Source organism: Rhinolophus hipposideros, assembly GCF_964194185.1.
Source record: "Rhinolophus hipposideros genome assembly, chromosome: 4".
NCBI lineage: Eukaryota > Metazoa > Chordata > Mammalia > Chiroptera > Rhinolophidae > Rhinolophus > Rhinolophus hipposideros.
In genome coordinates, this window is record NC_138050.1 from 80,491,583 (window position 1) to 80,515,778 (window position 24,196).

Sequence of the window (24,196 nt, forward strand, 5' to 3'; positions counted from 1 at the left end):
AGGAACTACTATTTTGATTAATAAATTTTAGCAGATAAGCATCCTAGTTTCACAGAAGCAAAAGTACTATCTTCTGTGCTAAATCACACAGTTCTAGGGAAATGGAAATTTAAATATTTTGCATAGGTCAATCAAAAGTCTCTTCTAGTACAAGGAAAATTGTAACTAAAAGTTTTCACAGTATAGATGAGTAAAAAAGAAACTGAAAAATAACAGGGAGGAGGACAAGAAAATAAATAGCACTCTGAGAGGGTGAAAATAAAAACAAATGCTAAAATTAAAACATTCTTCGATCTAGAATATTTTGCCCTAGTTTTCAAGATCTTATAGCCACTAATTTTAAGTAAAATAAAAGTTCAGTCAGATAAGAAAGAAAACATTCTCACTTCTCCTACAGATCTGTCGCAAGACTATGGCAAATGATTTTTATCACTTTATCATTTATCATTTTATCACTTCAGTTTATTCATAAAAATGTAAGTGCAATTATTACTTGATGTAAGTTGTTGTTTACTTATCTAAACAAAACCCTCAAATGACGGAGCCTGCATATAGTCTCACGGTCACTAATGAGTTAAATTTCTTATCAGTTTGCTTTGCCTGAATCACTGGCAAACAGGACCCGGATGTCTTTTATTTAACATCATGAAGAAGAATAAATCATGTGTGCTTTAAAAACTCATTTGATTAAGAATACAATATCAAACTATAGTCACTTCTAATGATCAGAAATTAAACACAATGGTAAATAATCAATAAAGAGAGGGATGCTTACAAACTTAATTGGGCTTTGACATAATGTATTATGAACTGGCAAATGCAGATTCAAAGCCACCAAGCTGCTGTGAAAACCCAGCCCCATTCCTGGCACTCTACTTTCATGGTAAAAGAAGTTTCATCTTCTTTGGGACTCTTTCCCTGCCTGTGTGGACCGGATCTTTAAGGTGTATGCCTGAGGAATAGCACACAGCATGTGGTAGCTAAATTATTTATTGAAGAACAGAAGGAGGAAGATGATAACTCCTTCATAAAGCAAAATTTCCCTAGATACCAAATCTGCTTTTCCATTACAAATGGCTACTTTTGCTAACAACTGTTACTGCCACTGGCATTTCCTGATTAATATTAGCTGCCTCCAAGCTTGTCTCTTTCCCAACAATAAACGAAGAAAGGAAACTTCATTCATGTTTTGTATTTAACTAAGATTCCCTTTGGCAGCATATCTTAGCAAGAAGGCTAATGGCCTCCAGAAAACCAGTCTTTCTTTATTTGGCTTAGACACACAGGCACTCAAATCTCCTGGACATGCTGCCAAAGCTTTGTTTGCAGTTCCTGAACTATTATTCAACACTGGAGCTGAGCGCCCTTCCACCTGGCTGCAATTGGATCTGTGTGCTAACCCCTTAGTTTCAACTTGCAATGGATCAGTTTGTCTTTCACTCACAGATATTAATTTTGGTAATAATAGAACTTGAGTGCTATGACTTTTCTTATACTATAAATGTAAGTTATAATGGTGATGTTTACCTTTTAGTTCAAAAGTATTGCTTTCATCACGAATTCCATTTATTTCCTTGGATTCAGCATTCTGCAAAAGATAAAAATGCCAGTTAACAACATTCTCTCCAGGTGGACTTGGGGCTTATAGAATGCACTTCCCATTAGTGAAAATATCTTTCTTTTTTTACATAGTGTGTAACAGAAACTTTTTTCCTTATTCTTTTTTTTCAAACGTTTTTAATTTTTTTTTTTTAATTTTTATTGGGGAATATTGGGAAACAGTATGTTTTTCCAGGACCCATCATCTCCAAGTCAAGTGGTTTTTGTTTTTTTTCATTCTAGTTGTGGAGGGCGCAGCTCACTGGTCCATGTGGGAATCGAACCAGTGACGTTGGTGTTATGAGCATTGCGCACTAACCAACTGAGACAAACTGCCGCCCTCATTATTCTTTAATCTTTGTGGAAGATTAATGACCAGCTGCAAGCATGGATGCCTTTAAGTTCAATCAGTCATTAATTTTCTAAGAAACATGAAGGGCTAAATAATCATTAATCCACTTATTTGGCTTATATTTATGAATAAGCAATATAGTTCTATAGGATTCTCTAACAGTTATACTTGCCTTACACAATGTAGCAGGGTTCCCTTATTAGAATAAAGGGACTATCTTAGGATAACAACAACATATTTCTAGGGAGTCAATATAAACATCTGTTTGAAAACTTAAATTTAAGTGATGCTTTGACACTTAGAAAAATTTCTACATTATAATTATTTCAATCAGTTAATGTAACTGAGTATCTCTTAACCACGTATGTAAGTCTGCCCATCAAATTCACCTACACAAGGACTAAAAATGCTTCATGAGGTTTTAAATTGCACACAATTACTGCACTTATTTTATCAGTAAAGACTAAAGAAAGCACAGAAAATCAGAGTGCATAATTTTATGTAATTACCACTTCACATTCACAAAGATCTGAGAGATGGGTACAATGATGAAAGATTGGTAAGGAACACCTGCAAAACACCAGTATGGGGTCTTTTGATTTTACCATTATATAAATCATTATTACTCTAATTATTAATGAGTAATGCCTATGATTTTCAAAATTTTCCTCTCATTACTATAAATTATCTTAGTCAATTATTTGTTTTTAAAGTAGCATCAAAACTGTTCAAACAAAATAGATTCTTCTCCCCCCGACACACACTTCCTACAGTTGTTTTGCTCTCAAACTCCCACTTCTCAAAATACTTACAGAATTCTGAAGGCTTTCTGAGAAATCAGTCGTTATTGATAGATTTGAAGATCTGTCTGAGTTGTAAATTCCAGAAGTTGCATCAATCCACTTTGTTTCAGGTGAACCTATAATTTTGGTAGCCATACTGGTGAGATTGAGGGTTTTATGCCGAATAAATGGCAGGGAAGGCTGGTCTTTGCCCCAATCTGATTGGCACATGAAGATCAAGAAATGAGTACACACAAATGTTGAAGTGGAAAGAACAAAGTTATTGAATGCACATATACAAAATGCACATACACAAGACAAACAAACAAATCAGGTAGTGTGTGAAAGAAATGAAAAGTTTAGGGCTTTTACAAACAGACCACCTTCTGGAAATTCAAGGGTTAGATCATGTTAGTAATGAAAAGACTAGCAAATTTGCTGAATCTTTCTGTAAATCATGACTGGATATTGTATTTTGATATCATAAGTTGGTAGGTCTAGGGAGGCTTAATGACCTTCCCCATCTAACCTCTATAAATAAGAAACACAATAATGGAATGTATATTGAAAGTTCCTTGAGAATGAACAACAGGAATGTGACTTACCATGTTCTATCTTATAGCAATTACAGTAATGGTTCCGTAGAGAAAGTCCAATCGTAGTGTAATTCTTAAAACTCAACATTATCATATGACTCCCTAATGCAGATACAATTATAATAGCCTTCAGAAAAAAAAGTGAGAGGTGCATTTGAATAAATGGAAAAAAAATGATTGTCTTTAATTGATATATGCATTCAGAGTCAGTCCAGCATATAATTCAGTCAATAAATAATGTAGAACTCAGTAAATTTGCTAGTGAAAAGTTTTCAGACAGAATAGTCAAAGAAATATCACTCGTGATTTGTCTTGACATAACCACAACATATCTTTAAGCAAAAAAAAAAAAGTAAAATGTAAAGAAAAATAATGTTATTGAAGCAAGCTGTTATAACCAGTTGCCAAAGACCAGTTCCCAATTTAGAAAGCCAGACACAGTGGTAAAACCAACTCACCAGACTTTCCATACCGCCTGATATCCATTACTAGGTTTCCAGTTTCTTGAGCATTAGCCATGGCTTCTTCCCACTCTTTTGTGTCCTTATATGAAAACTTGGTGTTGTTAATAGCAATAATTTCATCATCTACCTGTAGCTGAGAAAATTCTGCTGGGCTACCTGAATAAAGCAAAATAAACAACCAATTGAAACAAACTACATTCTACAATTATTGCTTATTTGAATTAAAAGAAAAAAATGACTTCTTAATCTCAACTAACCATTTCTCATAATATTTTAGGTGGAAAAGAGTCACAAACTCTCTTAAAATTATAAAATACTTGAGTATCTACAGCATAAAAATCACCAGAGGCATTCTGTAATATATAGTATGTATTATCTTCATTAACATTTAAAGGAAAAATGATAAGTTCACCTGTTCAAAACAGTTCCTTTATTATCCTCCTAAGAACAAAGAAAATTTTTATTTATTTTTAGATTAAAAATGTGAAATCTATTGCCCTTTAATTGAGCTTCCAAATCCAAATACACTGGAATGGAGGAAAAAACAGGGCCACCTAAAACTGCTTAAAATTACTACTTACCACTATCTCACTAAAGCAGTCTTGAAATTTCAAAGAAATAAACAGCATGCAATTTTATGTAGCTAAAATATGTAAATGAGGAACTCCTTTTAAATACCATAGCTTTTTTTTTTCTTTTTCTTTTTTAATTTTAAGCCTTGTGGTAGTATTTTGCTAAGAGTTCTAGGCTTGATTTGGTATAGCCGTTGGGGGTGAGGGGGCAATCCCTTTGCAAAAGTCCCCAGTCATCCTGAGAATTCCATAGGCAACAGATATATCAGAATGCTCAGGAAACATCACTTTATTATACAGCACATGTATATCTACCACAAACACGGCTGTCAGGGAAAGTTTTTTCTGAATCTTCAATTAAGTATCATTTGGTAGCATTTTCAAACAGTAAGCCTAAAATTTTGAAAAATGAATTCTGTAAAAGTCACAAAATGAAAATTCTCCAAAACTACAATTAGTTAGGAAAGGAGAACACACAACATGTAGTTTATAACCCCAATGATTAAGCTCAGAGAAGAGAATGCACCTCCTCGCTTTACTGCTGCATTTTCCACACATGTTTTCTCCTCCTGTATCAAATGGACTAATTTCTGTGGGGGGGATTTGAATAGCATAGGGTAACAAAGGAGAAGAAATTTCAGTAGAGTGAAATCTATGATTTACCTGCTTCGACTGATGCTACGAAGATCCCGGAAATATCCCATTTTACTGTAAACCCAAAGTCAAGACTGTTCCCAGGCGTCTGGTTTATGCTGATTCTCATATCACTGAACTGATCCTGAAAACAAACATGAAACGGTGGGATCAGGTGTCCCTGGCACTGACATGGAGGAAAGTCTATCCATGAAAGAAGGGAGGCTGCACGCAAGGGATACTTGAATTATTTCATGATCAATCAGAAGCTTCATTCTTTTTTCTTTGGTTTGGTAAAACCTTTATTTACAGAGATATCACCCAGTTTATTATTTTTCTGCTAAAATAAGGGGAATTCTTACCAACAGATGTTTTTCTTCACATTAATACTATAAATCAGTTGACCACTGGTAAAACTTAAGCTTTTGCCCACCATACGATTAGGACTAATTAACAGACAACTTATTATTATCCAGGAATGGAGTTGAGTGAGAAGGGGTATAGGGTTTTGTGCGTGTGTGTGTGTGTGTGTGTAAAATGGAATATTCTTAAGCCATGAGAAAAGGGACATTCTGCAACAACACAGACGGCCCTGACCATAATATGCTAAGTGAGATAAGTCAGGCAGAGAGACAAGTACTGCATAATATCACTTTTATGTGGAATGTGAAAAGGCCAAACTTGTGAAAACAGAGTAAAATGGTGGTTACCAGGGGTGTGGGTTGAGAGATAAAACAGATGTTGTTTAAGGATATGAACTTGCAAAGAGTAGTAAATAAGCCCAAGAGATCTAATGTACAGTATAGTGAATATGGACAACAATATTGTATTATAATCATCATGCTTGTTAGAGACTAAAACGTGATTCCAATCACTCAAGAGAATAATTATTTAATGTGACAGAGGTACGAATTATCACTACAATGGTAAAAATATTACAATATATAAATGTATCAAATTAACATGCTGTACACCTTAAATTTACATGGTGTTATATGTTACATATATTTCAATAAAATGATATTTTTGAAAATGCTAAAAAAGATGTAAATAACTTATTTATTTTAAAACATGCCGCCAAAGTGAAATAAGTCAGACTGAGAAGACAAATACCATATGATGTCATTCATATGTGGAATCTAAACAACAGAATAAACAAACAAAACAGAAATAGACGCATAGATACAGAGAACAAACTGATGGCTGCTACATGGGAGGGGGGCTGAGGAAATAGGTGAGAAAGGTGAAGGGATAACATAGGAAGTGCAAATTGGTAGTCACAAAATAGTCATGGGGATATGAAATACAGTATGGGGAATATAGTCAATAATGTAAAAACTACGTATGGTGTCAGATGGGTACTAGACTTGTTGGGGGGATCACTTCATAAATTATATAAATGCCTAACCACTACCCTGCACACCTGAAACTAATATAAAATAATATTGCATGTCAACTATAATTATATATATATATATATATATATATATATATATATATATAATTATGAGGTGTAAAGTACAGCCTAGGGAATATACTCAATGAATGGTATTGTAATAGCTGTGTACGATGTCAGAGGGGTAGTAGGCGTGTTGGGTTTATCACTTTGTGAGGGGTGTAAATCTCTAACCATTATGTTGTTTTGTCTACCTGAAAGTAATGAAAATAAATAAATAAATACCATCATACTTATGGAAAAACTTCCAACACTGAACTGACATAGCTGAATAATTTTATGGGGTTCATAGACACATAATTCAGCTACCACCACTCATCTAGGACTGGTACCACCTCCTAAAGAACACCTAAAATTTTGGCAAGGCATTTTTGCTTGCCCCACTGCCACAGGAAGATGTAATGGTAAAGGCAGAGAGCTGCTACACAAGCTGCAAAATGCAGAACTGTGTTGTCCCTGCGGGACCACCGGTCAGATGCCAAGACAGCCCCTACTGAGGCCCCCGGAGCTATAGGCCACGATCCTCCTTGAAGTAACATCAACCCACAAGCCCAAGGACAAGAGCCTCTTGGACAACAGATGGAAGTTTATTTCCACCTCCATCACTCTACTACACTGCAATAAATTTTAAGTTTCACAGACTTTCTTAAGCCATGTTCCAAAACAAATGTTTTAAGTTTTATACTACACTAGTGTAATGTACACTAGTGCCTGTGAAAAATTCAGCTATCGTTTATCATTTACATGTTTTATTTGGGATAAGCAGCAGATATGAATTTTAGCATAATGAGTTTCCCAGACTAGTGTTTTAGTTCTCTGATTCATAATCATAAAGAACTTATACTTCATTGTTTTACAAAAATATATTCTTAAAGCCAGTTCATTTTCTAGAAAAACACCTACAACCTCTCCATTTTAATTTAGCAGTTAAATCGAAACCCAGGGCCAACTGGGCAAGTCCTAAACTTTTATTCTTAAGTGTTTCCACCAGTAAAACAAGTTTAAAATCCAACTGACAATATTCTGAGAAAAAAATTCTAATTATCTAAGAATTAGAAGGCTCTGAATAAAAGATTGAGAACTCACTATGTAATTTGGGCACAGAAGTTAAGTGCTATAACAAAATTCTTTTAGTCTTTTGTTCAACATTTATGGTGCATCTATTCTGTATATGACACAGTGCTTAGTACTTTGGAAACTAAAGATGAATTAGGCACGGCCCTTGCTCTCATGAAATAATTACTGACTCTTCAACAGTGGGTATGGAACTTTTTTAAGAAAAAAAAGAAATTGTAGCTAATAATAGTAAGATTTCATCAGAAAGCTTGTAAAGCAGTTTAAATATGGGAACCCAGATGTAGTTAGTGATGACACTCATTAATAATCAGCCTGAACACAAATCTCCAGAATAAAACTCTTCTATGAATAGAAAAAAATTACTGGTTAGTTCTACTCCTTAACCAAATCCGCCATAGCCTTAAATTAGAGATGACTCAATGAAAATAAGAGGTCATCTTCACCACTCTTACCTGCCCCCCGCCCCTGCCAAAATTCCAACTTAAACCCAATTAAAGTGCAGAATCTATTGCAATAGAAATACAGAGAAACAAATGATAGGTTAGATATTCAAGACATTAATTGAGGTTTTTTTATCTTGAAGAATAAAACACAGACTAGAGATTTAATAAATAGTCTCAAAGTACATAAAGAATACTTTGTGGGAGATAGAATGTGAGTATTATCCTTTTCTACCAAATATAGGATAAAAGAGAACGAGATTAAGCCATAAACAGAAGAATCTCACAATTATTTTAGACCGGAATTGTCCCGCAAAGGGTTGCTCTTACCTTGGGAATAAATCTCTACTTCCACATAGTAAACAACAGTGCAGATAACTACCTCTCTGAAATAGTTAACAGAGAACAGACTCACTGTGACTACAGCCTTGCAGACTATAGATCCTTGGGAGTGTACACAGGCAAAGAAGAAAAGAGAAGCACATGGACAATTACAGGTCCGTTTCTGTCAATGATCAGAATTGGTTATAACCGGTCAATAACCCTCAGGCATGTCCCTGCGCATGGAAGAGCATTCTCTCTCACAACAACATTGATTTTCAAGCTTTTTTTGGTTTTTCAAAACTCTTTTCAAATGAAATTCTTATGCAGACCACTTCCCTCTGAACGGAATATATACAAGGATTAAAGTAAGTGGCTATAGTTTCAGGGTAAGGGCCTCAGAGCCCATTTGCCTGGCCTCCTCCTCATCGTAGTCCCTTACCCATCTCTGTGGAATTCAGGGTTATTAAATTAGATTATCCATTAGACTTCTCATAGGGGAAAATATCTATAATTATAGCCAAACATAAATTACTCAACAATAATTTCACTTAGCACTTCTAGCTCCATGGTTTTCTCTGCAAAATATATGCCACATGAGTATTCTACAAAGGACCAATGCTGCCGAAGATGATAATGGGGAATTACCTTCTGAACTGGATGGAAGCATGAATATAAATTATTGGGGGAAATCTAAATTCTTGATGACTGGCTAAGAACTATCCTAAGGAGTTTAAGTTCTCTAAGCCAGGAAAGATAAAATGTAGTTATCAACATATCAGCACTTAAAATAAAAATAATCTCCCCTCAAATTAGTTGTAACTTAAACAGAAATATATACTGAAAACTGTGATTTTTTTTTTTAAACAAAATCATGATCTGATGTACCAATGATAGGATTTATTTTTACGAGATCTGGCGAATTAAGATTATGTCAGCACAGATGGGAATTAATAAAAAAAACAGGGTCAATCTTATGTAATAACAAGTCAGATAGCTATTCTTCTCAAATTTGTCTAATTGGATAAAGGTGTTCACTTGAGGGAAGCCTACTTAAGTTGATAAAATTAAACACTGAAAATAGATTCAGGCTGTAAAGTCAGAAATAACAGAGGAAACATGTAATTTTTGTAATTTGTATACCTGGCTCTTTAGTGTCTTTTTTTTCAGGGTCTTAAGTGAGCCTGCTGCTCTGGCACTGGAGCTACTCTCCTTCCCCAAAGATGCATTTATACCTACTTTCTCCACTTCCCCATTCCAAAGAGGCAGGGGCATTTCCAGCCCTACCACATTACTCAACCCATTCCAAGCTTACCTCTTCCCTACCAAACCCATTTAGAGTCTTCATCCTACCAGACACTACCAGCGATTCTAGCTTTTAGGAAACAATCTTCTAAGTCACCCATTATCTCACTTTCTCTTGCCTTTTTTCCTTCTATCTCTCTGTCTATTCCTCAGTTTCATTTAGTATGTTCCCTCTTCTTTTTCTATTTTCATTTCGTTGTTGTTTTTTTCCTAGTTAGTCTGCCATCTTTTTGACTACATGCTCTCCTGAGTAACCTCCTTAACTGCTATGTCTTCAACTAGCATGAGGTGTGATCAAAAAATACAGTGAATGTTTAAATTAAAAATCTATATATATTACAGTAAAAGACACATTGCCATTAATCCCCCTCAAAATATTTTCCCTCACTTTGAACACACTTATCCCATTGCTCTTGCCGTTTTCTGAAGCAGTCCTGGAAGTCCTCTTCTGTAAATGCCTTTAGTTGTGCTGTCGTAGCTGCCTCTATGTCCTGAATTGATTCAAAACATTTTCCTTTCATGGTCATTTTGACTTTGGGGAAGAGCCAGAAGTCTCATGAATAAGGTGAATAAGGTGGATGAAGACACGCCGTAATGTTTTTATTTGACAGAAACTGCCGTACCAGAAGCAATATGTGACACGGAGCAACTGAAATAAAGACAGTCACAAAAGAGGACTTCCAGAACTGCTTCAGAAAGTGGCAAGAATGATGGGGTGAGTGTGCTCAAAGCAGGAGGGGGGTGCAGGGGGTTATTTTGTTTTTTAATTAAAATTTATTGGGGTGACAATGATTAGTAAAATTACATAGGTTTCAGGTGTACAATTCTGTTACACATCATCTATATCTCACATTGTGTGTTCACCACTCAGAGTCAGTTCTCCTATCACCATATATTTGGGGGTGGGGTGAGGATGCATTTTGAGGGGTATTAATGGCAATGTGTCTTTTCTCAATGAAATTTATTATTTAAATATTCACTGTATTTTTCGATCTCAACTAGTACGTAAGTCCAACGTATGTATACCCAGCACATCCAAAACTAAATTCACTACCTGCCTCCCCAAACCTGCTCTTCCACCTCTTGTTTTTCACATATTGGTTAATTACATCACTACATAACCAAATGCCTAAGTTAGAAACACCAGGTTCTTTCTCTGGGTCTATTCCTCTTTTCTTCCCCTAACTGTTCCCCACCCCAACTCCACACAACGGTCCCCACCCCCACTCTCCACCACACACATGCATTTAATAGTGTTATCAAGTTCACAATCCATAAATCCATCTGGAAGCACCCCTCAATCCATCTTCCTCAGGTTATCTTAGTTTGGCCATAGTCTCCTCCCTACACTACTGTGGCCACCTCCCAACTGTTTCTCAGGTCTCCAGACCTCCTTGGCCCCCATTTTCAACATAGCTGCCACAACTTTAGTTACAGAACATGCCAATCATTATATCACATCCTGTTTTAAAATTACTACTAGCTCCTTACTGCCTACTGGGTAGATTCCAAACTCTACATTTCAGAAATAGATTCAGTAATGGTATGTTTCAATCAATATATACCTTTCCTCTAAACGATCTTAAGAATGATTTTGTCTTTATGAAACAGAAGATATTTCAGTGCTTGTTGGCTCTAAAATTCTAAAGAGATAGCAAAGTTAAAATAAGTTAACATTTGGTGTTTTTACTCAAAGAAGTTCTCAAATTTGAGACCGCCATATTTTAACTACATTAAGGTCAGAGCAATTACAATCGTCGCTTTATCATTTAACTAGACTGGAGTGTGTTACATGAATTTCAAATCTCAAGTATGTCATGGGCGAAAACAGGAATAACACCACCTACTTGGCAAAATTATTGAAAGGAATAAATGAAACACTTAAAAGATGGCAAGGAACCTGATTGATGCCTAGTAATTACCTTCTTTTTCTCATGGAAACAACGTTATACATTATATATAGGTTGGTTAGGCAGTTTCCAGACCAGCTAAAGAAAATCCTCTTTAATGTTCACATACATAGTTCTACACAGAACTCAGTCAGCATTCAACAAATAGATATCCAAGCACTGTGCTAACAGTAAGCAAAACAGGCTTGCTTCCAACCTTCACAGAAAGTCTGGTGACAAGCAAATAAAATGCATAGTAAGAAGCTGTGATGAGATAAGCCCTGGGCACTATTAAAAAGGGCATTTATAATAGGCTTGGAGACCAGGAAATGGACATGTAGAAAGCTTCCTTCCTTCCATATTGTATCATCCTATATCTGGGTACTGCTTTAAAAAATCTGGGGCAGAGATTCCAACATATGGGTATGGATGAGATTTGAGAATAGAGGGCTCTGACAGGACAAAATAAAATGAAAATCTATAGGCAAGGCCAATTTGGGGGAAAATCATGAAAGCCACACCTGTGTGTCAGTTAGGAGACAATGAAGGACTATAAGAGTCACACTCTCTCCACTTGCTCAGGGTCACCCCCAGAATTTTCCTAGTACCTGGACTGGCAAGAGAAGCAAGCAATGAAGCATCATAAAAAGATAAGGGAGAAAAGGAAACAGAGAGGAGTAGAACCCCCAGCTCAGCAATGGAGAGTGGGAAAGAAATTCCTGTGGGCAGATTTTAAATGAGAGCATATTCCTTCATTGTGCTTGTACTTCTTTATGGCATAAATCACCTATTACCACAATTCTGTGATCTGCTCCTAACCAGTCTCTGCCCCCTAGACTTAAAATAGTTCTATGTGACATCATAGTGCTTACATTTCTAGAATACTCCTTAATGTTAAAATTCCCACATTAACCTATAAAGACCTAAATTACCTGCTGGATCAAGTTCATCATTCAGTCTAGTATTTGAGGCCTTGAATGCAATTCAAATCAGTAAACCGCACTTCAGTGCCAACAATGTGTAAAAGCTGTGGAGGATACAAAGAATACAGCAAAGGAGACACTGAACATGTGGAACGACGAAGCACTCAGCAAATGAAGCTTTCAAGGGTGAAAAGTTCAATTCTAACGATGGGAAGGAGATATTTTAATTCACCAAGGAGATGACCCTCTCAGTCTTTGAAAGAACAGGAGGACTGTCAAAGACAGAGGTGGGTGAAAAGAACATTTTCAAATGGGGCAAGAACAAATGTGTATGATATGTTCAAGGAAGTACAAGATGTGTTCAAGAAAAAGCAGTCTCGTGTGGCTGGGTCATCTACCCCCATCTCTGCCATAACAGTGTGGTGGAGGCAATGATGAGTCAGACCACCTGGGTGCAAGTCCTGACTCCACCGCTCAGTACCTGGTACGGCCTTGGATGAGTAACATGACCACTCCATGCCTCAGTTTCCACAACCATAAAATGGTGATACCAGAGTCACTGAGGGATAACTAAGATAACGCCCTGACACACAGGGGTGGTATATGGTAAGCACTCAATAAACAGCTGTTACAGCACTGCAAAGGGTGTTTGGGAGCAGGGATGAGAGACCTCAGTCTCCCCTGAGTGCTGTGAACTTAACTGAACAGACCACAGAGTGCCACTGGAGGTTTTGGAGCAGAGAAATTACTGACTCCAGCTTGGCATCACGCAGGTTAACCTCATGCCAGCTTTTATAGAATGCACAAGCACATGGGACTATTTACAAAACATCTGCATTGATGGGGAAAGGGCCTGAATTTCCAGTGAAGCAGGAAGAGAAAAGTGTAACATCAAGGAAAATTCTGGAGGAAGAAATGAAAGGACATTACCAGCAAAAGTGTGAAGAAAGGGAAAGAAGACCTGAAGAACACTTATACAACTACCAAGACATCTAGATGCTCAGCCACACACTATTTTTTATTTTTCCTATCCTCTGAACTCCCAGAATTATAGTTTGGACAAGAGTTTGGAGGAGTGTTGCATATGACCTTGACATATGAGGTTGGTGCAAAAATAATTGCGGTTTAAAAGGTTAAAAAAAATGGCAAAAACCACAACTACTGTTGCACCAACCTAATATTAGTCATCCTGTTTTGTGCCTGCACAGACCTTTTCCAACTCAGTGAGGTCCTTGTCAATGAAAAGAGCAAGAGGATCCTACATAAGCCACTTTCCTCAGAGGGCAGCAGTGACACACCAAGCACCTCAAGGACAGCAAGTTGCCATATGATACATCCATACGTTCAAGAATGCCAATCTCTATATATATCCTTGTTAAATACGGCCTAATTTTGCTTAGTAGAATACCATTTCAAGTTCGGCGACGAAGGAGCACAAACCCCTTCAGGATGAACCCTGAAACCATGCCATGTCAATTCAGGTTCTTCTGATCTGACCATAACCTGGTACCCACCTACCATACTTAGCCTCTTTTTCTTAATCCGTGATGCATTTAGTCAACTGTCACCCTGAAGGAGTTACCTCCATCTAGCACACGAGACATTAATCAGTCTATTTTGCTAGATTTGCTCTTTGAAAAGGTGGAGGCAAACACACAAATCCATAAAACAAAAGACCCTTGCTTCCGTTTCTATTATTCATCCATTAGTACCATATGTTCCCCAAGTATAGTAACATACGTTATTATTTTCATCCATTGAATCTTACAATGCTAATTATGGCTTTCCAATTCTTTAACAATGAAATGAAAAAGAAAGTTACAACTAATGATTTTAGCAAGCAGCAAAAACTGGTTTTAGAAATATGTTCATAAACGTACCTGGGAAAAACTAAAAGAAATATCCCTAAATAGTAACAAAGACTATCCCTAAATGATGGGATTACCAGTGATTTTTATGTATACTTCCCTGCATTTCCAAATTTCCTCAGGCACGTAGTATTTTATAATCAGGAAAAAAAAGAAAAAAGCTTACTCAAAAGTGATATTTACTTACTAATAAAAATCTAATAATACTAAGTAAATGTTATATCAAATTATTTCACATAAAGTTACTTCATTAATATAACTTAGTCCAAATTATATATCTGATATTGTACCTTAGAAAACAGATACACTCTAGGAAGGAACCAGAGAAATCTAGACTAGGCCAAAGAACCACAAAAGCTCCTCCATGTTAATGGGTTCACACATCAAAATGCTTAACCAGAGTTTTTTCTAAAAGAGAAAAGCTTTCTGTTCTCTAGACAACCAGCAACTTTTTAGCCTGCATGTAAAACATACTAAAAGAACACTCATTACCTAATAATTTTCTTAAGTCATTCTTAAGGAATTTTAAGTAGGAAAAACTACAAATGCCTCCAGTCATTCTTCAACTGATGGCATATTTTATTGGACTTCAAATGTTAAGAAACACAATTGTCATACTATAACTAAGCCTCAATAGTCTCATTAAGAAACAAGGAGTGGTACAAAATTCGAGACTTTCTAAAGTATAAATTCGTATTGAAAGTCACTAGAAGGTTAATATGATAGAGAAAGAAAGGCCAGGTCCCTAGAGGCCACACCTCTCGTGAGTACCGATTTCTCCTAGTTAACTCCCTGAGAAGGGGCTTTACTACCCATTTATCTATCAGACCTGCATCTGAAACCTCCCAAGTGACTGCTACACCTAAATCTGGGATGGCTATACACTAGTAGCGTAAGGCAACAGCTGCCAAAATGGGGAATAGAAAGAAAACCCAGCTAAACCCCAAGGAAATTGGTCAATGGTCTCAATACACCCATTCTACAAGGGTTATCTAGATCTGAAAACTCAGAGTTGAAAGAGACCTACTTCCTCCAAGATCTGTTAAAAATAAAATGCCATCTCATATTCCACATTATCAGCCCATATAACTGACTGTAATGCCTAGAAACACTGGTGAAAAATGTGATTTCCTGTTTAAATACTTGTGTTTCTGTGCAGCAGATGATAAAACACCTTCCCAAACTCACCTTTGACTTTGAGACTTCTGTTTGTGCTGAGCTTCTCCCTTCTCCAAGCTCAGACATTAAATCAGGGCCAGATGTTGAAGACATTGTGGCTTTAGAAGTGGCAGCCTGGTCCTGGGAAAAAGATGAGAAGGGGGGTGTAGGAGAGGGCAACCTCATCACACTCTCTCCCAATGTCACTGCCTCTCTTTCACTGAAGGAGCTGGAAGCAAGCTGGCTTGGGTCAGGTTTATGCACAGAGGTGCTGAGTGAACTGTATTGAGATCTCTTAACACCTTCTACGTCTCCATTATGCTTCCAAATATCATCCATCTAAATAGGAAACATCATTTTAAACTTGGTATTCTGTTCGATTTCTGTTTAAAATGTATACATCGATATTTTAAAACCATAAAAGTAACATATGCCTCCCACAGCAAAGTGACTGATTACCGAAAGCTTGGAGCTCATTCCTTCATGCCAGCAGATCTGCACGTATTTAGCGGAGGACAAATTGTTTCTACAAAAGTGTTTGTATTATAAACAGACCTCTGAAACTTTCTTTGCTCATTTACATTAGTCCAGGTCAACAAATAGAACTCTACTCTTTTTAATTATTGAATACCCCGTAGTATGGATATCTATAATTTATTCATGTGATATGCATTCAACATTGTTTAAAGTTTTCTGTAACTTTCAAAAATATCGCAACCAATGACTACATATCTTTATAAGCAAAAGTTTACTTATGTCTGTTTCTCTGCCTCCTTGCCAACATTATGAATGTTTAAATCTTTGTCAATCAGGTGGTATACCTCTTGCTTGTTCTAATGAGGTTGAACATGCGTCTGTGTGCTTTATATTATCAACCATTTAAATTTCTTCACCCTTGAACTATTAATTTATATATCCATTTTTCTACTGTTTATCTTTTCCTTAACAATTTGTAGGACCATTTTAAGTCTTAGGAATATTAACCCTATATTTATAGTACATTTATCTAATATTTTTCTGAGTCTATAAATTGTCTTTTGACTATGCTAAAAGTGTCTGTCACATAAATTTAATTTTTATGCTGTCAAACATGCCTGTACTTTATTTAAGATAATGATCAGGAGATTCCTGGCTAGTTTAGACCGATTTCCCTGACCTCAATATTTTTAAATCAAAGTTTTTCTTTTAGATTTTAGGATTCCACAGTGACAGAGGTAAAAGGAATTTGAACATTGATCCTAAGACTGCATTGATTCCTTTTACATAATTACAATTAATACACCCACTTTCATTTACGTGATACTGTTTCATTCTCAGGGCAAATGATTAGTCATAAAAATCATCATAAAATGATGATTTAAAATCATCAGCCATAAAAATGATAGTCATAAAAATCCCAATACAAATAGAAATACATATTTACTTTTTGAACATGAGATAATTTTAATAACTACGCTCAAACATATTAAGTTCTAATGAAGTGAGAAATTGAGAAAAATAGACATTTGTACATAATCTAAAAATATTTAAAGTAAACCAGATGAAACTTCTGTTTCATAGTCTAAAACAATTGACTACTGACAACTTCACACAGTTCAACCTAATACTTTACATATTTGAGAAAATATGATGCTAAAAAGTAAATGCTCTGCCTTAGAATGTAACTTATTTTGTTCTTTAAATGTGTCAGCTCTACTTTCATTGAATGTAAAGTTTAATCAATTCTGCATCATTGCTATATTTTAAGCATTAAATGTCTATTGAATCTAAGTCGGCTAAAAAAAATTGCTTTATATCCATGTAAATTATGTACATTCTACATATCATGTACACATAACTCAAACTCTGCTAAGTTCGCCAACAATTTGCTCTTGAGAACAGAGTAAATGAAGTGCGAGCACTTTTTTTACCGTGTAGGATCTCGGGAGCGATGAGATTCCCCTTGACTGAGAGCCAAAAGGTCTCGGTGTGACCACAGATGTTAACCTGGCTGTATCAGTTTTCTGGTAACTTCTGGGGAGAGAAGCTGAAACTTGAGCTGACTGTGTACGCAGTGAATGCTGAGAGGACAGAGAGACTGGGCGTTGTTCTTCCCCAGGGTTTTTAGGAGGAAGCTGAATTTCAGCTGTCAGAGTGTCCTCTCCTTTTGCAAAAATTGTAGAATCTTGTTTAGGAATTTCTGTAGGATAAGTTGTTCCCTTCTCTTCTACTCTCCCACTCTGGTAACTTGCTTCTGACATAGTCAGTGTCAGAGGAAGCTTTTCTTCATTCAATGCATCATCAGAAGGATATATTGTCCTTGATGTAATTGGAGACGTTTGATCTCGGGATTCCCTAAACAGAAAAAACACATCATAGTTATGCATTTGACACACAGAAGTGGAGAGACAGATTTTTTTTTGGTAATCAACATATAAAATGGACTTGGAATAAACAAGACTACCAACTTCACATAATAAGCAATACAATATTAAGAGAATATGAGAATGCACGCAATTTTTTAATACCCCACTAAGATTATACAGTTGACTTCATTTTTTAAGAGAGGGTCTCAAATACTTCACAGAGATTTTTTTTTAAGTTGAAAAGATCTTTTAATAAGGAAGTAAAGAAATTTTAATAAGGATTATTCACCAAATTTCATCCACAAATTTATAACTCTTCCAAAATTATCACACTATAAATGTAACTAATTGTCTGACAATCAATTTGAACCCTCCGAAGATGTAGGCTACATGTCAGCATTGTGAATTTTTCCTGTATATGATTTATAATAATTAGTAAAAATAAAAGACTACAAAAGACCCAGACTTCCATTAAGATCAAGTTAGTATATGGTTTCATAGAGCTTCATAAAATTTGCATGGACAATTATTACAGATTAAAAAAATCACCATTCATATTTATAGAGAAACTGATGAAACAGTCTCATCACTATTATTTAGTAAAGAGTTCCTCTCAAGCTGTGTTGCATATAAGTGAATGGAACTGTGTTTACCACTGGCTTCTAGGGCACAAAGGAGCTTTGTTTAATATCACCTGACAGCACATTTCCTTTTTGACATTATCCTTAAAACATATTTGCTATCTCTCTGACTTCTACATATCCCAAGGTTTCACATAGTAACTGCTCTACAGGCAAGTTTAAATTTGACCTTTACCCTATTATGTTGCAATGCAAAAAATAAATCCTCACAACTTATGTTTATACAGTCTTTCTTTGAAATATAATTTTAATTGCATCACTAAAACATGAAAAAAGAGCTTGGTTATATTTTACACAATTCAGTGAAGAGTGAGAGCTGGTTTTATTTGACCATTCCATTCCTAAATTCACTTTTAAAAAAGAAAAATGTAGTTCATTTTATGCACCAAATATAGCCAACACCACCCAGTTCTGCATGTGACTATTCAATGTTAAATGGAGAACTAATGCACACTATTTAGCACTTGTTTCTTTTGTTAATCCAACTCACTATTTAGTAGAGCAATACTTTGCTTTTTCACTGCAGAACAAAATGCTGAAACTTCCATTGCATATTTGATTACAGTTTACTATTGGTGCATACTTAAATCAACGTACATATACACAAAATATCTATTTCTAATACAGGTCTCTCCGATCATGAGATGTATTACCTGTCCTGCAGCATTTCCTTAAATGTCTTAGAGCTTCTCTCAGATTTCTCAAGAGCCTGCTTTTCAATTTCTTCCCTCTCTTCTTTTTTCTTCTGCAAATCTGAAGTGTAGCTTTTTCGACGATCTTTCCATTTTGCAAGGTCCTGATGAGAAAATCACATCAGCACGGGCATACCTGAATTTCTACACACCCTTTTTAGCAGTGAGAGCGCCACGTATCCCATTACATCGCTGAAACTATTCACTCCAACTTGATGCCAAGGTGCCCTAATTTTGCTTTTTATAGCCAGTGTTTCTGTACCAAGCCTTTATCTCATGTGTCTGCCTAAAAAACCTGACCTAATAAGATAGACTCCATTTTTGTTTTCCTGCCTCGTTGCCCATTTCACAAAGAATACTAAACACTTGTAATTAGGGGCCAGGTCAGAAAGACCAGGAATTGTTTCAAATTCATTTTCGTCTTACTCCAATAATCTGGCTGTTATGTGAAATGACATGTTTCCCTAGTAAAACTGGACCAGAAACATGACTGTACAATGGTGAAGTGTGGATGCACACTGCATCTTTCATTTACCAAAGCCTGAGCTCAGTCCCTGCTTTGGGAAAGCAAGAGGACTGTAAACACACAGTTGAATAAAATGTGCTTCCCCTCCAGGAACTCTCAGTCTAGGAAGGAAACACAGACACACAAATAGAAGTTCAAAGATGAGCATGAAAGAATTGCTGAGAGGGTGGGGGTTCAAAAAAGAGAGTGGTCATTTCCACTTCAGGCAGGGAGGGCTGGGCTTGGGAAGGCTTTAGTAGGGAGGCCAGGTTTGAGTACACGACTCCAAAGTAGGTAAACTCCACATGAGGACAGGGTGATAAGAAAGATCATGCGGGAACAAGTGGACACCTGTTTCCCATATTCTGAGGAATGTAGGTCTCACCTAACTGGGTGAATGCAGGACAATCAACCTAATTCAGCTTTAAATTAGTCCTAGCAGCCTAAGCTGGTTCTGACACCCAGGAGTTTAGGACATTTTGAATGGTGCAAACTTTTCTATGGCTCCAAAACAGAGAAATCCCATACTAAGAATGACTAGTGGCATTCCAGCCCAAGCAGAAGCCTATCCAAGGTCTCAGACTGAAAGGAACCTCAAGGTAGACAAAGTAAGTTTGGTTTATACCATTTGGGAGCAGGTAGGGTTACCCACCCCCCTTAAAAACAGCCTGAAACCAATATGAACTATTTCCAGAAAGAACAAAAGCAGTGTACATTTAATCCTATAGGATAACCAGCATGAATTTTTATCTGACTGAACCTAATGGATAACTCCTCAATACTGACTATTTTCATATCCAGTCACCATGTGTTTTGGCTAAGTGACAGTGAATTACTGTTTCGTGACAATTAAATCGAGTTTCCAACTAAAAGAGGCACTGGAATTTAGCAGTGTAGCCACAACAGTGGTTTCATTTTCATTAGACTTTAATTCCTTTGAAAATTAAGATTTACTATCTCTGGCCCTTTTGTTCATGCTACCACTCAACTCTATTTCCCTAATGTCCTCAAACTTCTCTGGATTTGCTCTTTATAGTTTATCGATTGCATTTCTTTACATTCCTTTGATTTAGAACAATTACCCCTTTCAAAATAGGTCATGCTTTTTTCTGCAGAGGCAAAACTACAGATTAAGTCTACATCCATATAGACATCTGGATGTATGTCAGCTCTACAGCAGTAGAAATACCTACTTTTGATTCATGTTAATTACTTTTTCAACCAAAATATTCCTCGGAGTTATAGTTGGTATTTCTCTTAAATTGCCTCTATGAATGCTAAGGACACTTTCATCTCTCTATGCTGACGCCAAGCCTGGGCTGGACCCCCCGGTACCCCTGCTTTCCCAAACCTTGAGCCAAGTCTCTTCCCTTATAAGCATCCGTAACAGTCCTGCCCCAAATTCACCCACCAAAGCCAGTCAACACATTAGCTGTAAGGCCAGGAAGCAGTTTCTCATATTTGAGAACTCAGGGAAGAATAAAAGACAAACATCCTGAAGTGTGTATTTTTCACAATGGCCTTTAAAATATGCAGCAGTAATAGATCAAAATGTCCTAAAAATATTTTTTAAAGGAAGTTGCTCACATTTTCCACAGGATTGAATCCTTTAATAACAAGGAAAATCATCTCCTGGGTATAATGACTGTCTTTTAAGAGAAGTAAGGAAGAGTCAAACACACACACATTTCCCCTGTGCTCCCATCTCCCAGGATGAAAACTACTCACATCCTGCCATTTCTGATCCTGTTCTTTCAGTTGTGACTTCATTCTCTGCATCTCCTCGTAACGCACCTGACGCAAGTGCAGCACATCCTCTGCGCTGACATCACTCATGGACTTACTCCTACGACAAAAATACCCATGGTAACCCAGGTTCACATGACCAGATTTAGGGTGAAAACCGGAAGGTTGGGCTTATATTTGGAAATTCCATCTAAATGTCTGCTGTACTACCTAGATGCTCAAGTGATAACATCACAGAAATAGCACTACAGAGATAAATGGTGTTTTTCCAAAACGCAGAAATAAGAGCCTCGGCACTCGACCCAAGCGTGAATTCTTTCAAAGATGGCTAAAAGAACCCAGCACAAGTCTGAAAAAATAAGCCAATGCCCATATTTAGAGTGGTCCATGCATAAAAGGATTACTTCAGAAAAAATGTAACTATCAGTCACTAGAATCATTTGTCTTTCTTCTTCTACCTCTCACAAAGCTAATCTTTTAAGTTTTGGCTGCCTTTTCTGTGCACGTATTCAATAATTTAATGATTACCTGATATTTTCTCCTCAAGTTCAATACCACGAGTAAATGTGCTGCTGCTTCTCAAGGATTCCATAAGATGTGCTTCACCACTGCACTGGACTTGTGCTCAGAGCACCACAGGCAGTTTCTAATATCCAGTTATCACCTCTATAGCCCTCGTTTTTATTAAGGCAGCTTCTGTGTCTTCCCTGTGGACCCCTGGCCATAAGGATGCACTGAGGGTCAGTTCTCTAAGAGCTCAATCTACACAGTAGAAACCAATGAACAGATACATGTGTGCTACGCACGGGCATAGAGAGAGGGATGGTCAACGGGGGCTAGAGAAGGGGGCACTGAGTAAAAAAGGAGAGGAGTCAGATCTGAATATTGAAGAGCAGGTAGGAATGAGAGAAGGGGGAGAGACAGAGCTTTTGAGTTTTTGGAATGCCCCAAATGCTCCTTCCTGCAAATCTTTCATAATGCACTTATGATTTTATTTAATTGTAACTGACTCCACTTTTACATATTTAAGTAACTCTACATGCTCTTTTTGGGCCCCTAAACTTTGCCTTCCCCACGATTTTGCCATCACCACATTCTTTTTTATAACAGGCTTGCCTTGGCTAGCCAGGAATTCAATTATAATCTCTATGTAAATGACTTCCAAATCCACAGACCAGGGTACCAGTCCCCTCCTTTGACTCAATTCCAATTGTTTACTAAATAAACATCTCTGCATAGCGATCCCCTAAGCACTTCAATTGTAAAGGGACCAATCGAAATAATATCTAGAAAGGACTTTGCAAACAGTAATTCATGAAACACATGATGTTGCTGAGGTAGCCTTACTCAGTCTTGTCCCCAGACCTGCTTTTCCTCTGATGGCTGTTAAGGGTGCTACATGCCCTTCAGGCATCCACTTTTGAAACCAAAGAACCATTTTTCACCTTTGCCTCTCACTTCTCCCTACTTTCAATTAGTTATCAGGTCCTCTTATTCAGTGTCCTTTTCTTTCCATTTCTATTGCCAACACCCTAGATCAGAGCACAGTCAACTCTTACCCAGACTTTTTAAAAAGCTTCTTAAATTATCACCTAGCCTCCAGATCCAGCGAAGATCTTTCCTGAACTGTTCCCTCAACTCAAAAGCCCTTTGCCAGTATATATGAATTTTTAAATTCCCCTCTTTCCTTGGAAATCCTATGAGACTAAATTCCAGATGGGTATATGCAATGTCTTATGCATTCTCCACTTGGAAGTCTAACAGGCAACTCAAACTTTACTGTCACAGACCAAAAACATGACTGATCTTCCTACAACCTGTTCATCTCCCATCTTCCTCATCTCAATAATAGCCAACTCCATCCTTCTAGACTGCAAGCTAAAAATCTTAGAGTCATCTCAGATTCCTCTCTTTCTCTCATACATGGTAACAGATCCCATCAGCAAATCCTGCCACTCTACCTTCTAAATAGAACTAGGATACAACCATGTCTCACCACCTCCACCATTATATCCTGATCCAAGCCATCATATCTTCTAGTTGGATTGTTACAATAATGGGTCTCCCTGCTTCCACCTCTTTCTGCCCAACAACGTGTTCTCAACACAGCAGCCAGAGGGGTCTTTTCAAAACTGCACTCAGGTCGTTGCATGCCTCTACTCAGCACCCACCAGTTCTTTCCGATCTCACGCGAGGCAAAAACAGGTTTTACCAAGACTTACAAGGTCCAACCATCACCTGGTTCCTGCCTAATTCTCTTCACTCATCTCCTGAAATGCCCCCCTTCACTTACTCGGCTACAGCAATTGGCTTCCTTACTTATGCTCAACCTCTTGCTTTTCTACTTGCTCCTAAATCTGCCTGGAAAGTTCTTCAACCAAACATCCACATGGCTTATCGCTCACTCCCAGCCATCTGCTTAAATGGTACCTCAGTGTTTCCTTCTCTGACCACTCTACAGAAAAACAGCAAATGTCCCTCTCCCTTGGCTCACCTCTTCCCTCACCTCTTTACCATCTTTCTCCACAGCATTTATTCCCATCTGAAATGTATGTTTATTTACATGTCACCTGCCCTGCCCTATACAATTATAAAGCAGGAGTTTTGCCTGATTTGTTTGCTGCTGTGTCACCTATGCCTCAAAGAGTGCCCAGCCCACAGTCGGTGTTCATAAATGTAGTAATGATCTAGATTAATATTCAATCACGTTGATGAAGTCTTCCTGTCTCTTCCACGCCAACAGTGGTCTGTACCTTCTCTCAGCTCCTTTAGTGCTTTAGCTATACCTTTCTCATGGTATGTAACACTCAGCACTATGGTACACATAGTGTG

The 24,196-nt window shown here is 37.1% G+C and overlaps 1 protein-coding gene across 14 annotated transcripts in view; it reads right to left on the bottom strand.

Moving 5' to 3' along the window:
- Positions 1-24,196, bottom strand: part of LMO7 (LIM domain 7) — a 190,489-nt gene that overhangs the window by 18,091 nt on the left and 148,202 nt on the right. For 5 of the 14 annotated variants that reach the window (XM_081046315.1, XM_081046326.1, XM_081046325.1 and 2 more), the window contains 8 exons: positions 21,347-21,464; positions 19,075-19,217; positions 17,346-17,769; positions 15,466-15,576; positions 5,029-5,143; positions 3,788-3,949; positions 2,764-2,951; positions 1,528-1,588 (listed from right to left, as the gene is read on the bottom strand). In XM_081046315.1, the coding sequence (XP_080902441.1) occupies positions 1,528-1,588; positions 2,764-2,951; positions 3,788-3,949; positions 5,029-5,143; positions 15,466-15,576; positions 17,346-17,769; positions 19,075-19,217; positions 21,347-21,464 (1,322 nt within the window). Of the gene's footprint in view, positions 1-1,527; positions 1,589-2,763; positions 2,952-3,787; positions 3,950-5,028; positions 5,144-15,465; positions 15,775-17,345; positions 17,770-19,074; positions 19,218-21,346; positions 21,465-24,196 lie in introns of all 14 variants that reach the window. The other 9 variants (XM_081046314.1, XM_081046324.1, XM_081046323.1 and 6 more) reach the window with 2 other exon arrangements.